The following is a 16,566-nucleotide window of genomic DNA, read 5'->3' as shown; positions in this document are numbered from 1 at the left end:
TGTGTAGACTTTTTATATCCACTGTATGTGTGTGTGTGTGTGTGTATATATATATATATCTTCTACGTGTGTGTGTTTGTGTGTACGTATATCTTCTGTGTGTGTGTATTTATATTTTCTATGTATGTGTGTGTGTGTGTGTGTATATATATATATCTTCTACGTGTGTGTGTTTGTGTGTACGTATATCTTCTGTGTGTGTGTATTTATATTTTCTATGTATGTGTGAGTGTGTGTGTGTGTGTGTGTGTGTGTGTGTGTGTGTGTGTATACTACCGTTCAAAAGTTTGAGGTCACTTATAAATGTCCTTGTATAAATGTCCATTAAACATTAAGCAGAAATACAGTGTAGACATTTTTAATGTTGTAAATGAAAACTGTAGCTGGAAACAGCTGATTTTTAATGGAATATCTTCACAGGCATACAGAGGCCCATTATCAGCAACCACCAGTCCTGTGTTCCAAAAGCACGTTAAAAATGCTAATTCATTATAGAAAACCCTTTTGCGATTTTGCTATCACAGCTGAATTTTTTTTGCTTTTCATTCAAAAACAAGGACATTTCCCACTGCTCTCAAACTTTTGAACGGCAGTGTATCCTCTTTGTGTGTCTATCTTTCGTGTGTGTGTTTGTCTATCTTTCGTGTGTGTGTGTGTGTGTGTGTGTGTGTGTGTGTGTGTGTGTAGCGTACCTGTGCTCCTCTCCTGTTGTAGTGATATATAGTAGCAGTCAGTTCCTCCCCAGCAGACAGCCAGGCCAGTTAACACCACATCTTCAGATCCTCGTACTGGAAACCCTGAGGATGTCCCCTGGAAAATGTCTGCACACACACACACACACACACACACACACAGTCACAGACACACAGACACACAGACAAACACACACACAGACAGACACACACACACACAAACACACACACAGACACACACACACACACACACACACACACACACAAACACACACATAGACATACACACATAGACATACACACACATAGACATACACACACAGACATACACACACAGATACACACACACAGACAGACAGACACACACACACACAGAGACACACACACACAGATCAAAATCTACAACTCTGTGACATTAGCACCATTGGTGTCATTGGGGGAGTGGTCATTGGGGGAGTGATCATTGGGGGAGTGGTCATTGGGGGAGTGGTCATTGGGGGAGTGGTGACCTGTGTTTGTTCTCCCTCCTATCCCTCCATGTGCGTTGGTTCTGTTGTTCCGGCAGGCTAGAACCAGGGAGAACCGGCCCTTCCTGCGCCACTCATCCATGAAAGTGTAGAAAAGCCGCCTGTCGCTCGCCACGTCCATGACAGTCAGCCCACCACCGCTTGGTGGCAGAGATGCATCCTGGGAGAGCTGGAGGGTGAAGCCCATGTCAGTCAAAGGGGAGGAGGAGCGGGGGGTTGGGGGGGTGCTGGAGAGCGAGGCTTGAAGAGGTTTGGGGGCTGGGGTTGGATGTGGGATTGTTATGGGGGCTGTTGATTGGTCAAGGAGGAGATTGGAGAGTGCTGACTGGTGGATATGCCGAGGGGTGGGTGTTGATTGGTTGCAAGAACGGGTGGTAAGGGTTGGTTGGTTGAGGGGTCTGTTGGTGAGAGGTGACTGGACAGAAGTGGTGGTCAGTTTTAATCTGGGGGTGACAAGCTCAGTTTCTGGAGTAGGGGGGACAAAGTCACCAGAAGTACCTCCTAACCTCCTCTCTCCTGTTGTATCCCCAAGATGTCCCCCTGTCTTCCGCAATCTCCCACTGCTCTCTTCTGGTCTCTCTCCTGTTTCCCCTGGTATCTCCCCTGGTCTCTCCTCCCTCTCTCCTGGTCTCTCTCCCCTCTCCCCTGGTTTCTCCCCTGGTCTTTCCCATGGTCTCTCCCCTGGTCTCTCTCCCCTCTCCCCTGGTCTTTCCCCTGGTTTCTCCCCTGGTCTTTCCCATAGTCTCTCCCCTGGTCTCTCTCCCCTCTCCCCTGGTCTTTCCCCTGGTCTCTCACCCCTCTCCCCTGGTCTTTCCTCTGGTTTCTCTCCTCTCTCCCCTGGTCTTTCCCCAGCTCGCTCTCCTGCCTCACTGTCCCCCAGATCTGTAAGACCTGACAGACCAACTAAGCTGTCCTCCATATCAGTGACGTGTGTGAGAGTGTGTGTCTGTACTGAAGGAATGTGTGTCTGTACTGTGGGAGTGTGTGTCTGTACTGATGGTTGGTCTGACATGCTGGGCCATCGGTCAAAGATGTCCTGGAGTCCTGGGCTGCAGTGGAGAAAATCCCCAGACTCACTCATCTTCTGCCTCCCTCCATCCCTCCCTCCATCTCCCCCTCCATCTCTCCCTCCATCTCTCCCTCCATCTGTTCCATTTCTTTGTGCTGCAGGTGGTTTAAATAGACTCCTCTCACAAACCGTAACGTCTCTTTCTCCATCGTTCTCTCTCTCTGCCCCTCCCTCTGCCCCTCCCTCTGCCCCTCTCCCCAACCCGTCCGGTTCCAACTCTGGTCCAATAAGGCTCGGTTTCATTCTGTCTATCTGACCGTTGCAACAGTTCCATTTGGGTTCTTGATGCTTCGTTTCTGTTGGGCAGGGTTGGGGGCTGTTTGTCTGACCACAGTTGTGTTCTGGTTGCGGTCGCTTTTTTTGTCTCAGCAGGCTCTGCCTTTCCAGGAAGTGATCTCCCACAAGCAGAGAGTCACCCCATTCTGATAGGTTGAAGGACGACTCGCCCCATTGGACAGCTTCCTGTTCCTCTGCCTCCTGATTAGCTAAGAGGCCACTGCGTCGCCTCTGCTGGTTGGACAGGAGACTGGTCTCAATGGCAACAGGCCCCTCCTCCACATCTGATTTGTCGGAGTCGTGGCTAAGCCCAGCCAATAGGGAGCTGTCATACAGGCTGTCAAATAGAAAGCTGCTGCTGCCATTTAAACTGTTGTCATTGGTCAGTAAGGAGTGACATGGACCGGGCGGTGGGAGGGGCTCATCTTCAACATCATCAGCTTCATCATCACGTGCCAAGATCTGTGGGAGGAAGTACATAAAACAATACACTTAACTTAAAAGTTACCAACAACATCGTTTTTGTTTAACAATAATGGCGTTTACACATTATAAAGCAACACATTCTACAACAACACATTCTACAACAACACATTCTACAACAACACATTATAAAGCAACACATTCTACAACAACACATTCTACAACAACACATTATAAAGCAACACATTCTACAACAACACATTCTACAACAACACATTATAAAGCAACACATTCTACAACAACACATTCTACAACAACACATTCTACAACAACACATTCTACAACAACACATTCTACAACAACACATTCTACAACAACACATTATAAAGCAACACATTGGCATGTATCCATCCCAAGGCAGACCAGAGACAGGCAGACCAGAGACAGGCAGACCAGAGACATGCAGACCAGAGACAGGCAGACCAGAGACAGGCAGACCAGAGACAGGCAGACCAGAGACAGGCAGACCAGAGGACCCAACAGTATCCCAGGGAAGGTCAACTAACTCCTACAAAATAGACTGGTGAAGCAGATTCCTTCAGTGGAGGAACAACACTGTCAGATTGTGGAGGAACAACACTGTCAGATTGAGGAGGAACAACACTGTCAGATTGAGGAGGAACAACACTGTCAGATTGAGGAGGAACAACACTGTCAGATTGTGGAGGAACAACACTGTCAGATTGTGGAGGAACAACACTGTCAGATTGTGGAGGAACAACACTGTCAGATTGTGGAGGAACAACACTGTCAGATTGTGGAGGAACAACACTGTCAGATTGTGGAGGAACAACACTGTCAGATTGAGGAGGAACAACACTGTCAGATTGTGGAGGAACAACACTGTCAGATTGTGGAGGAACAACACTGTCAGATTGTGGAGGAACAACACTGTCAGATTGTGGAGGAACAACACTGTCAGATTGTGGAGGAACAACACTGTCAGATTGTGGAGGAACAACACTGTCAGATTGTGGAGGAACAACACTGTCAGATTGTGGAGGAACAACACTGTCAGAGATGAAGACAAAGCTGAGAAAGACAGAAGCAAATCCACCGTTAAGAACAGAGGTGTGGCAACAAGCTCCTCTTGTTGATCCATGGACAAGAACAACATTGTTGAAGTAAATTTGAGCTCCAACTTGTAGACAGTGAAGAGTGGGAAGAATCGGGTTGACATGGGAGAACTTAGATTCAATGCCAGACGGGGCGCTGCATTCTGAATGAGTTGCTGGGGTTTGGTATCTTCCTGGGAGTTGCAGTGAGGTCATGTGTATATGAAGGAGAAGAGGAGAAGTGTGTGTGTGTGTGTGTGTGTGTACCTGGTCGTCAAGGATGTGTTCCATCTGGCTGTCAGTCAGGGACATGTTGTATCTAGGAGCAGGGTGGTCAACGAAAACCTGGGTACAGGGGTGGTCATGGCTCCGGTTGCCATGGGGATTAACTGGACTAGCATTGGTGGGTTCCTCTGACACACACACTCTCCCCCGCTCACTCTCCCCCGCTCTCCCCCACTCCTCACCTCTCCCCCTCTCCTCACCTCTCCCCCTCTCCTCACCTCTCCCCCACTCCTCACCTCTCCCCCTCTCCTCTGCTCTCACCCTCTCCTCTGCTCTCCCCCTCTCCTCTGCTCTCCCCCTCTCCTCTGCTCTCACCCACTCTCCCCCTATTCGGTCTTTCAGCATGTGGTCTGTTTGTAGAATCATTCTTTCTGTCTGAGTGTCCAACTCAAAACTTTCCCCAAACCCTCCTTCCTCTTCTTCTATCCCTCCTTCCTCTTCTTCTATCCCTCCCTCCTCTTCTTCTATCCCTCCCTCCTCTTCTTCTATCCCTCCTTCCTCTTCTTCTATCCCTCCTTCCTCTTCTTCTATCCCTCCCTTCTCTTCTTCTATCCCTCCTTCCTCTTCTTCCTCCACCTCTTCTATCCCGTCACCCTCTTCTCCCTCATACAGTTCAGGAGACCCACACTTCTCTTCCATCCTCCTGCGTTTGGCCACGGGAGAGAGATGAGTTGGTGCCAGGGAGGAGAGAAAGAGAGGAGCAGGAAGAGGAGGGATGCCTGATGGTGCCTTGGTTTTTGGGTGGGGTAGGTTTGGGGTTGAGACAGAGACAGGAAGGGGTTTCTCCTCTGTTCTCTCAGGGTGAATGGAGCGCAGGACTTTCCTCAGAGCTCTGGATGGCACAGGCGACCTCCCAGCAACTCCTAGTCCATCTGCTCCCCCTGAAACACTGGCTCCGGACTGGGGCTCCTTCACCCGGGAAGTGGGGGCCCTGAACCGGGGAGGGGGGCGGGGAGGGGGGGAGGGGTAGTTGGAGGTGTGGAGAGAGAGATAAGAGCTGCTGATTAGCTCAGCCAAGTCCTGGGTGTTTCCTTTCTCACCCAAAAAAAGGTTAGAGTCCTCGCCTTTTGTCTTTTCTCCTCTCTCCACCTCCAGATGTTCCTCACCATGCATCTCTCCCCCCATCTCTCTCTTCTCCATCATCTCTCCCTCCTTCATTTCTGTCTCCATCTCCTTCCCATCCATCCCCCTCTCCTTTCTCTTCCCCGTGGTTCCATCTCTCCAGGGTTTAGAACCGTCCTGTTGTGTCCTGGAAGAGTCATTCTTACAAGAGTTTTTACAAGAGTGGTGGCCGTTGTTGCTGCTAGAACGTGTCTCTGGGGGGCGTGTCTCCGCAGGCAGTGTCTCTGGGCCGCGTGTCTCTGGGGGGCGTCTCTCCGCAGGCAGTGTCACTGGGCCGCGTGTCTCTGGGGGGCGTCTCTCCGCAGGCAGTGTCACTGGGCCGCGTGTCTCTGGGGGGCGTGTCTCTGGGGGGCGTGTCTCCCCGGGCAGTGTCACTGGGCCACGTGTCTCTGGGGGGCGTGTCTCCCCGGGCAGTGTCACTGGGCCGCGTGTCTCTGGGGGGTGTGTCTCTGGGGGGCGTGTCTCCCCGGGCAGTGTCACTGGGCCGCGTGTCTCTGGGGGGCGTGTCTCCCCGGGCAGTGTCACTGGGCCACGTGTCTCTGGGGGGTGTGTCTCTGGGGGGCGTGTCTCCCCGGGCAGTGTCACTGGGCCACGTGTCTCTGGGGGGCGTGTCTCCGCAGGCAGTGTCACTGGGCCACGTGTCTCTGGGGGGCGTGTCTCCGTAGGGAGTGTCTCCAGGGGGAGTGTCCCAGGGTCCCATGATACCCCCAACAGAGCGAGGTCCTGCTGTAGGAGAACCCTGGCCTCAGAAACAATCTCAAATGCAGCTTCCTGTTCTGTTAAGGCCCGCCCTCCGCTGACCCAGACACACCGCAGGTTCCGCCTCTCAGCCGCCTCCCCTTCACTCTCATCGACCGCACGGCGAGAACTAGGGAGGAGGGAATGGGATCATTATCACCATAATCACTTAGCACCTCCTCCTCTTCCTGTCCCTCTCCTCACCTTTTAAAGGGGACAGCCTTACGCAGGGCCTTCTCCACCTCTGTGACCTTTGCCCTGGCCAGCTCTGCGACGGTAGCGAGACCATGGTCATAAAGGGTTCGTGCCCGTGTTGCATTGAGCAGGGAGATGCGGACCAGGTCCATCAGCTCCCGCTGAACACCAAAGCTCAGCCGGGTCTGGTACTGGGACAGGAGGAGCTCCAGACTATGCCATCCCAGACGCCGACAGAACACTGTTACCATGCCTACGACACATGGAGACCACAAAGTCACTACACCAATAGATACGGCAACATTTGGAACATACAGGAGCAGGACCAAAGGGGTGAATACACATGACTGGCCTGGGCCTAACCTGAGTCATACAATATGGTAAAGACTACATGACTGGCCTGGGCCTAACCTGAGTCAAACAATATGGTAAAGACTACATGTCACTAGACCAGGCCTAAACCTGAGTCATACAATATGGTAAAGACTACATGTCACTAGACCAGGTCTGAACCGGAGTTATGTCATATAGTAAAGACTAGATGTTACTAGACCAGGTCTGAACCTGAGTTATGTCATATAGTAAAGACTAGATGTTACTAGACCAGGTCTGAACCTGAGTCATGTTATATAGTAAAGACTAGATGTTACTAGACCAGGTCTGAACCTGAGTCATGTCATATAGTAAAGACTAGATGTTACTAGACCAGGTCTGAACCTGAGTCATGTTAAATAGTAAAGACTAGATGTTACTAGACCAGGTCTGAACCTGAGTTATGTCATATAGTAAAGACTAGATGTTACTAGACCAGGTCTGAACCTGAGTCATGTTATATAGTAAAGACTAGATGTTACTAGACCAGGTCTGAACCTGAGTCATGTTATATAGTAAAGACTAGATGTTACTAGACCAGGTCTGAACCGGAGTTATGTCATATAGTAAAGACTAGATGTTACTAGACCAGGTCTGAACCTGAGTCATGTTATATAGTAAAGACTAGATGTTACTAGACCAGGTCTGAACCGGAGTTATGTCATATAGTAAAGACTAGATGTTACTAGACCAGGTCTGAACCTGAGTCATGTTATATAGTAAAGACTAGATGTTACTAGACCAGGTCTGAACCTGAGTCATGTTATATAGTAAAGACTAGATGTTACTAGACCAGGTCTGAACCTGAGTCATGTTATATAGTAAAGACTAGATGTTACTAGACCAGGTCTGAACCTGAGTCATGTTATATAGTAAAGACTAGATGTTACTAGACCAGGTCTGAACCTGAGTCATGTCATATAGTAAAGACTAGATGTTACTAGACCAGGTCTGAACCTGAGTCATGTCATACAGTAAAGACTAGATGTTACTAGACCAGGTCTGAACCTGAGTCATGTCATATAGTAAAGACTAGATGTTACTAGACCAGGTCTGAACCTGAGTCATGTCATATAGTAAAGACTAGATTTTCTATTAGGTAAAGACATTTTCTATTAGTCTAGTCTGAAAAGTCTTAAGAAGCCAAAATGACTTAAGTTAAGGGTCAAAGTAACTATTAGTTTAAGGGCTTATGAGTTATGGTTAAGATTAGGGGTTTGGTTTTGAATTTAGGGTTACGTTTAGGGGTTAGGTTTTGGGTTAAGGTTCTAGGTTAGGTTTTGGGTCTAGGGTTTGGTTTTGGATTTAGGGCTAAAATGTAGGGGTTAGGGTAAGGTTTAGGGGTAGGGGTTGGGTTTTGGGGTTAGGGTTAACGTTAGGGGGTAGGTTTTGTGTTAAGGTTCAGGCTTAAATTTGGGGTTTAGGGTTAAAGGTTAGGCGTTAGGTTTACGGTTCGGGGTATGGGGTTTAGGGTCATGGGTCATGGGTGTTACCTGCATATGTGGAGGCAGACTGTTGTAGCGACTGAAGCTGTCCACGGCTACAATTGTACTTTGTTGCTACAGTACCCAAAGGAACTTCATTCACCAAGTCCTGGAGGACCAGAGTAGTGAAAAACCTGTAGAGAGACAGAAAGACATGACCAACAAATGGACATCACCAGCACATGGACATCACCAACGAATGGACACCAACAACATGCGGACATCACAAACGAATGGACATCACCAAGAGTTGGACATCAACACGTGGACATCACAAACGAATGGACATCACCAAGAGTTGGACATCAACACGTGGACATCACAAACGAATGGACATCACCAAGAGTTGGACATCAACACGTGGACATCACAAACGAATGGACATCACCAAGAGTTGGACATCAACACGTGGACATCACCAGCACGTGGACCAATAAATCTCTGATTGGTGCATTTCAGAAGAATGACGATAATCTAACTGTGATGTAATTTTGAGCCACATGGGAGGGATCCGTAATGAGTTACAACACGTGACTGACTGGGCCATCTTTCAAATCCACCCAGTCCATCTGGTGAACTACAGTCAAACATCAAATCCACCCAGTCCATCTGGTGAACTACAGTCAAACATCAAATCCACCCAGTCCATCTGGTAAACTACAGTCAAACATCAAATCCACCCAGTCCATCTGGTGAACTACAGTCAAACATCAAATCCACCCAGTCCATCTGGTAAACTACAGTCAAACATCAAATCCACCCAGTCCATCTGGTAAACTACAGTCAAACATCAAATCCACCCAGTCCATCTGGTAAACTACAGTCAAACATCAAATCCACCCAGTCCATCTGGTGAACAACAGTTTTTCAAATTAAACAGACAACATGTGTATGTGTGTGTGGTGTGTGTCCGTATATGTGTGGTGTGTGTCTGTGTCTGTGTGTATCTGTGTGTGTGTGTATCTGTGTATGTGGTGTGTATTTGTGTGTGTATCTGTGTGTGTGTTTCTGTGTATGTGATGTGTATCTGTGTGTGTATCTGTGTGTGTGTGTATCTGTGTGTGTGTGTGTGTGTGTGTATCTGTGTGTGTGTGTGTATCTGTGTGTGTATCTGTGTGTGTGATGTGTATCTGTGTGTGTATCTGTGTGTGTGATGTGTATCTGTGTGTGTGATGTGTATCTGTGTCTGTGTGTGTGACGTGTCTGTATGTGTGGTGTGTGTCTGTATGTGTATCTGTGTGTGTGATGTGTATCTGTGTGTGTATCTGTGTATCTGTGTGTGTATCTGTGTGTGTGGTGTGTATGTGATGTGTATCTGTGTGTGTATCTGTGTATGTGGTGTGTATCTGTGTGTGTATCTGTGTATGTGATGTGTATCTGTGTATGTGGTGTGTATCTGTGTATCTGTGTATGTGGTGTGTATCTGTGTATGTGATGTGTATCTGTGTGTGTGTGTGTGTATCTGTGTGTGTGGTGTGTATACAGTGGGGAGAACAAGTATTTGATACACTGCTAATTTTGCAGGTTTTCCCACTTACAAAGCATGTAAAGGTCTGTAATTTTTATCATAGGTACTCTTCAAAATCCAGAAAATCACATTGTATGATTTTTAAGTAGCTTATTATTATTTAAGTAGCCAGTAATAGGCTTAATGGTCTCTACTAACTTCTTAGGAATAATCATAAGAATTGAGAAATTTCTAGTGAGACTGAAGATGCCAGAAGAAGCCAGACTGTCTCCATACCAGAAACAGTCACAATACATCCGTATAAAGTTTCAGGTTTCGGTTTTAGCCAGCAAAGTTTTCATCAAAACGGAAAAATTCACAATGCATACTTCGCTTCGCCTGCGAGGATAAATACGAAATTGGGACCTATGGTTCACAAGTCCACTTCTCTTACCACTACGCAGTCAGTCAGTCAGTAAGAGACATTCGCTCTTCTTAGCCGGCTCCACTAACGCGGTCTGGCAAAAATAAATATTATTTCTTATAAGGAATGATCAACAAAACAAATTACAAAGGAAAACTATTTAAATAAATAATATAAATATGTCAGTTCAGAGGCGTCGCTAGGATCCCAATAGATTCGGGGCCCACGCTGACCCCTGTCCACTGCCGACAGGGCCTACAATGGGCATGTGAGCATCAGAACTGGACCACGAAGCAATGGAAGAAGGTGGCCTGGTCTGATGAATCACATTTCCTTTTACATCACGTGGCTGGCCAGGTGCATGTGCGTCGCTTACCTGGAGAACACATGGGACCAAGATGCTCTATGGGAAGGAGGCAAGCCGGCAGAGGCAGTGTGATGCTTTGGACAATGTTCTGCTGGGAAACCTTGGGTCCTGCCATTCATGTGGATGTTACTTTGACACGTACCACCTACCTGAGCATTGTTGCAGACCATGTGCACCCTTTCATCACAACATATTCTCTGATGGCATTGGCCTCTTTCAGCAGGATAATGTGCCCTGCCACAAAGCAAAAATGGCCACAAAGCAAAAATGGCCACAAAGCAAAAATGGCCACAAAGCAAAAATGGTTGTGGGATGTGCTGGACAAACAAGTGCGATCCATGGAGGCCCCACCTCGCAACTTCCAGGACTTAAAGGATCTGCTAACATCTTGGTGCCAGATACCACAGCACACCTTCAGAGGTCTGGTGGAGTCCCTGCCTCCACAGGTCAGGGCTGTTATACGGCAAAAGGGGACCTAAACAATACTAGGCAGGTGGTCATAATGTTATGGCTGATCGGTGTATATGATAGTAAACTAGCTAGCTTGGTATCCATGTACGTTAGTATTGTATGCTCAAAGTTAGCTTGCCACCAGTCAATGCCCTCCATGTTGGCTAGCTCGCTGAGTTAGCTTGCCACCAGTCAGCACCCTCCACGTTGGCTAGCTCACTGAGTTAGCTTGCCACCAGTCAGCACCCTCCACGTTGGCTAGCTCACTGAGTTAGCTTGCCACCAGTCAGCACCCTCCACGTTGGCTAGCTCACTGAGTTAGCTTGCCACCAGTCAGTGCCCTCCACGTTGGCTAGCTCGCTGTGGTTGCTATTGTCTAAGTGACAACATGTTGATGTGCTAAATTTGAGGATTTATATTTGAATATAACTCCAATATAAAAAATAATAAGGAATTAAATTCCAGTAGTACTATAGAGGAAGATTGACAGCCCTACTGTGTTTTGTGTACCTGAGCGTGAGATGTTGCTACTGTTAGCTGTATCTGTGATGTTATTGTGGCTGGAACTGGGAGACCTCAACACAAACACGTTGCATTCCTTCAGATTCACGCTGCGTTGAAGTAAATGCTTCATTATATTGGAAGTGCTTCCTCACTTGCACAAAATAATTTTACTGTACGTCTTACATTTTGATGTGTCATTAACATTTTTGTGAAGCAAAACCAACCAACCAACCGAAGCAGAACTGAAATGGATGTCTCTTCAAATCCATGGTTCTTGGAAATTTGGAACCAGTTCCAACTTGGAACTGATTCTCGATACCAAACCCTAGTGGTGTGTGTCTGTGTGTCTGTGTGTATATGCTTGTGTGTCTATGTTTGTGTGTGTGGTGTGTGTCTGTGTGTCTATGTTTGTGTGTGTGGTGTGTGTCTGTGTGAGGTGTGTTGTACCTTTTGTGTATAGCCATCTGACGTCTCTGTCGGTCTGTCTTGGCGATGAGTTTCCCACTAACGGAGCGAGCCAGGAAGCTCTCCTGAACACCAACCAGTTCTGCCACCCTCTTATTGGATGAGCCAAGCCCCTCCCACAAACACCAGAACTGATACCAGTCTATAGTGGTCCATTCAGCATACAGAGGAGTGATCTGGAGAGAGAGAAGCAGGGTTAAACCTTAGTGACAAGAAAAGGTCGCACAGGGGTGATCTGGAGAGAGAGGAGGCGTTGTGTTTACCTGGTAGAGAGTGTGGAGGTCGTTCTCCAGTACAAAGCCCTTCATGGCCCTCTGCAGGTCTGAGAAGATGCCCAGAGCCTCAGGGGGAGAGAGGGAGGAGCCGAGCGTGGCAGAACCCAGGTTGGTGGGGCAGTACCTCTCACCTCCTGCATCTCTCTTTCTACCCTTCTCTTTCCCTTCTCCATCTCTCGTCCTCTCTTTCCCTTCTCCTTCTCTCGTCCTCTCTTTCCCTTCTCCTTCTCTCGTCCTCTCTTTCCCTTCTCCTTCTCTCGTCCTCTCTTTCCCTTCTCCTTCTCTCGTCCTCTCGTCCCCCTCTCCTTCTCTCGTCCTCTCGTCCCCCTCTCCATCTTTCTGGATAGATATGAACTCATTCTCAATCAGCCATTCCACACAGGCCTCAATGGCTCCCTCGCTCCCTTGTCCGTCTCCCCTCCCCTCCGACATGGCTCCCCCTGGTCTAGATGTGTTGTCATGGTGAGCGCCAGCAGCCAACAGCGTACAGGATGCATACCGTCTGATGTCCTGAGGAGAGCTGGCCACACCCCCAACGATGACCTGACAGGGACAGTAATGGAACAAACTGTTCAACATTTATTACAAATAGAAAACAGAAAATTATTACATAGAGTCACCCACTTCCGATACATTTCGAAGATGAATCTTACAACGAATCTTAATGGAAACAATTACAGCCATTAATCTACACTACCTGGTCAAAATAAATGTCACAGTTTGGGTTTAAATAAGGAGATACGTAAGAGCCTATGAATTATTACTGCAACGATTAATATGTTTCAGATGGTAACAATTCTTTTAACCCTAACTGATGCAGTGAGGAGCTTCTCATTTCTTCAACAACCAACAACTGTGTTTCAGAAGGGTGAAATTACTGGCTCAAATGACTGGAACTGTCCAACGCATCATTAAAACATGCGCTGCTCCGTAGCCGGCTGGAAGGTCCTGCAACGGGTGGTGGAAACCGCCCAGCACATCACTGGTACCCAGCTCCCAGCCATCATAGACCTCCAGCACATCACTGGTACCCAGCTCCCAACCATCATAGACCTCCAGCACATCACTGGTACCCAGCTCCCAACCATCATAGACCTCCAGCACATCACTGGTACCCAGCTCCCAACCATCATAGACCTCCAGGACATCACTGGTACCCAGCTCCCAGCCATCATAGACCTCCAGAACATCACTGGTACCCAGCTCCCAGCCATCATAGACCTCCAGCACATCACTGGTACCCAGCTCCCAACCATCATAGACCTCCAGCACATCACTGGTACCCAGCTCCCAGCCATCATAGACCTCCAGCACATCACTGGTACCCAGCTCCCAGCCATCATAGACCTCCAGCACATCACTGGTACCCAGCTCCCAACCATCATAGACCTCCAGGATATCACTGGTACCCAGCTCCCAGCCATCATAGACCTCCAGGACATCACTGGTACCCAGCTCCCAACCATCATAGACCTCCAGCACATCACTGGTACCCAGCTCCCAACCATCATAGACCTCCAGCACATCACTGGTACCCAGCTCCCAGCCATCATAGACCTCCAGCACATCACTGGTACCGAGCTCGCAGCCATCGTAGACCTCCAGCACATCACTGGTACCCAGCTCCCAGCCATCATAGACCTCCAGCACATCACTGGTAATTCATAATCAGCACACCTGCCCCCAATCAGCACGCCTGCCCCCAATCAGCACACCCGCCCCCAAAAACACACATGGCCCCAATAGGCACGCCTTCCCCCAATCAGCACGCCTTCCCCCAATCAGCACACCTGCCCCCAATCAGCACGCCTGACCCCAATCACAACGCCTGCCCCCAATCACAACGCCTGCCCTCAAAAAGCACACCTGCCCCCAATAGGCACACCTGCCCCCAATCAGCACACCTGCCCCCAAAAAGCACAAATGCCCCCAAAAAGCACACCTGCCCTTCCCTTGGTATATTCTCTAGCTGTGAACCAACTCTAGTGGAGACGGAGATCAGGCGCTGTGATGCATGTTTAGACAGACAGCCCAACAATGACAGAAGGGATTTTACCCATTTAACTCCTGCCCCCAGAAGTAAAAGAGTCTTGTTAAGTGTTAGGAGTCAGGTTACCTCCAGGATGGCTCTGAGCAGGCCGGTGGTTAGACCCTCTCCTTCCCTCACCAGGCAGCTGCTGATTGGCTGCAGAGAGCCCTGGAGAAGACATAGCCCCTTCTGACGCTCCGCCTCCTTGCAGACCAGCACACTCTCCCCTGGAGAGGAAATGGAGGGATGATGGATGAACAGAGAGGAGGAGGAAGGAGGAGAGGAGATGGATGGACAGACAGCAGGAGGGAGGAGGAGAGGAGATAGATGGACAGAGCAGGAACTCCTTTCCTCCCCCTCATTAAACTCCCCCTTCCTCACCCTCAGTACCAACCCCCTCCCCCTTCCTCAGTATCAACTCCCCCCTCCTCACCCTCAGTATCAACTCCCCCCTCCTCATCCTCAGTACCAACCCCCTCCCCCTTCCTCAGTGTCAACTTCTTTCCTCCCCCTAATTAAACTCCCCCTTCCTCACCCTCGGTATCAACTCCTTTCCTCCCGGCTCGTCCTGCCATCTGTCTGTAGGTCAGAGGGTCAAGCAGACGTCCATTAAAGGTCGGAGTTCGTATGATGACCCTGCGGGCAGGTAGGTTGACACCTGATGACAGGGTAGAGGTCGCAGCCAACACTCTGACCACACCTGCTCGGAACGCGCCCTCCAACACATCTCTCTCATCAAACGTCAGGCCTGTGGGGGAGGAGATGAAGATACTATGGTCGGCCTGTCTGTCTCTCTTTCAGGCCTGTGGGGGAGCTGTTAACAATATTATCTGTCTGTGTGTGTGTGTGTGCGTGTGTGTGTGTGTGCGTGTGTGTGTGTGTGTGTGCGTGTGTGCGTGTGTGCGTGTGTGTGTCTGTGTGTGTGTGTGTGTGTGTGTGTGTGTGTGTGTGTGTGTGTCTGTGTGTGTGTGTGTGTGTGTGTGTGTGTGTGTGTGTGTGTCTGTGTGTGTGTGTGTGTGTGTGCGTGTGTGTGTGTGTGTACCAGCATGGTGGAAGGCGACCCCCCAGGGCACAGTGCGTTGTAGGACAGGGTCTAACCCAGCCGGAGTGCGTCTTAGCTGGGCCAACACATCCACCACCCCCTCCTGGTCCAACTCCACAGGCCGGACGTCTGAGGCGTTCTGACCCGCTGAGAGAGGGGACACGTTCTATATTATACCACTGGAGGGAAACACGTTCTATATTATACCACTGGAGGGAAACACGTTCCATATTATACCACTGGAGGGAAACACGTTCTATATTATACCACTGGAGGGAAACACGTTCTATATTATACCACTGGAGGGAAACACGTTCTATATTATACCACTGGAGGGAAACACGTTCCATATTATACCACTGGAGGGAAACACGTTCTATATTATACCACTGGAGGGAAACACGTTCCATATTATACCACTGGAGGGAAACACGTTCCATATTATACCACTGGAGGGAAACACGTTCTATATTATACCACTGGAGGGAAACACGTTCTATATTATACCACTGGAGGGAAACACGTTCCATATTATACCACTGGAGGGAAACACGTTCTATATTATACCACTGGAGGGAAACACGTTCTATATTATACCACTGGAGGGAAACACGTTCCATATTATACCACTGGAGGGAAACACGTTCTATATTATACCACTGGAGGGAAACACGTTCTATATTATACCACTGGAGGGAAACACGTTCTATATTATACCACTGGAGGGAAACACGTTCTATATTATACCACTGGAGGGAAACACGTTCTATATTATACCACTGGAGGGAAACACGTTCCATATTATACCACTGGAGGGAAACACGTTCTATATTATACCACTGGAGGGAAACACGTTCCATATTATACCACTGGAGGGAAACACGTTCCATATTATACCACTGGAGGGAAACACGTTCCATATTATACCACTGGAGGGAAACACGTTCCATTTTATACCACTGGAGGGAAACACGTTCCATATTATACCACTGGAGGGAAACACGTTCCATATTATACCACTGGAGGGAAACACGTTCCATATTATACCACTGGAGGGAAACACGTTCCATATTATACCACTGGAGGGAAACACGTTCCATATTATACCACTGGAGGGAAACACGTTCTATATTATACCACTGGAGGGAAACACGTTCTATATTATACCACTGGAGGGAAACACGTTCTATATTATACCACTGGAGGGAAACACGTTCCATATTATACCACTGGAGGGAAACACGTTCTATATTATACCACTGGAG

General features: G+C 48.6%; 1 protein-coding gene across 1 annotated transcript in view; it reads right to left on the bottom strand.

Moving 5' to 3' along the window:
- Nucleotides 1–16,566, bottom strand: part of polq (polymerase (DNA directed), theta) — a 44,242-nt gene that overhangs the window by 15,072 nt on the left and 12,604 nt on the right. The window contains exons 11-23 of the mRNA XM_034293026.1: nt 15,302–15,448; nt 14,795–15,007; nt 14,347–14,486; nt 12,550–12,773; nt 12,219–12,363; nt 11,938–12,131; nt 8,308–8,432; nt 6,452–6,695; nt 5,540–6,377; nt 4,370–4,447; nt 2,618–3,026; nt 1,202–2,101; nt 693–821 (exon numbers count right to left, since the gene is read on the bottom strand). Of these exons, the coding sequence (XP_034148917.1) occupies nt 693–821; nt 1,202–2,101; nt 2,618–3,026; nt 4,370–4,447; nt 5,540–6,377; nt 6,452–6,695; nt 8,308–8,432; nt 11,938–12,131; nt 12,219–12,363; nt 12,550–12,773; nt 14,347–14,486; nt 14,795–15,007; nt 15,302–15,448 (3,786 nt within the window). The remainder of the gene's footprint in view (nt 1–692; nt 822–1,201; nt 2,102–2,617; nt 3,027–4,369; nt 4,448–5,539; nt 6,378–6,451; nt 6,696–8,307; nt 8,433–11,937; nt 12,132–12,218; nt 12,364–12,549; nt 12,774–14,346; nt 14,487–14,794; nt 15,008–15,301; nt 15,449–16,566) is intronic.

Source organism: Esox lucius, chromosome 7, assembly GCF_011004845.1.
Source record: "Esox lucius isolate fEsoLuc1 chromosome 7, fEsoLuc1.pri, whole genome shotgun sequence".
Lineage (NCBI taxonomy): Eukaryota > Metazoa > Chordata > Actinopteri > Esociformes > Esocidae > Esox > Esox lucius.
Note: the sequence above shows the minus strand (reverse complement) of the source record. Positions and strands in the feature narration are given on the sequence as shown.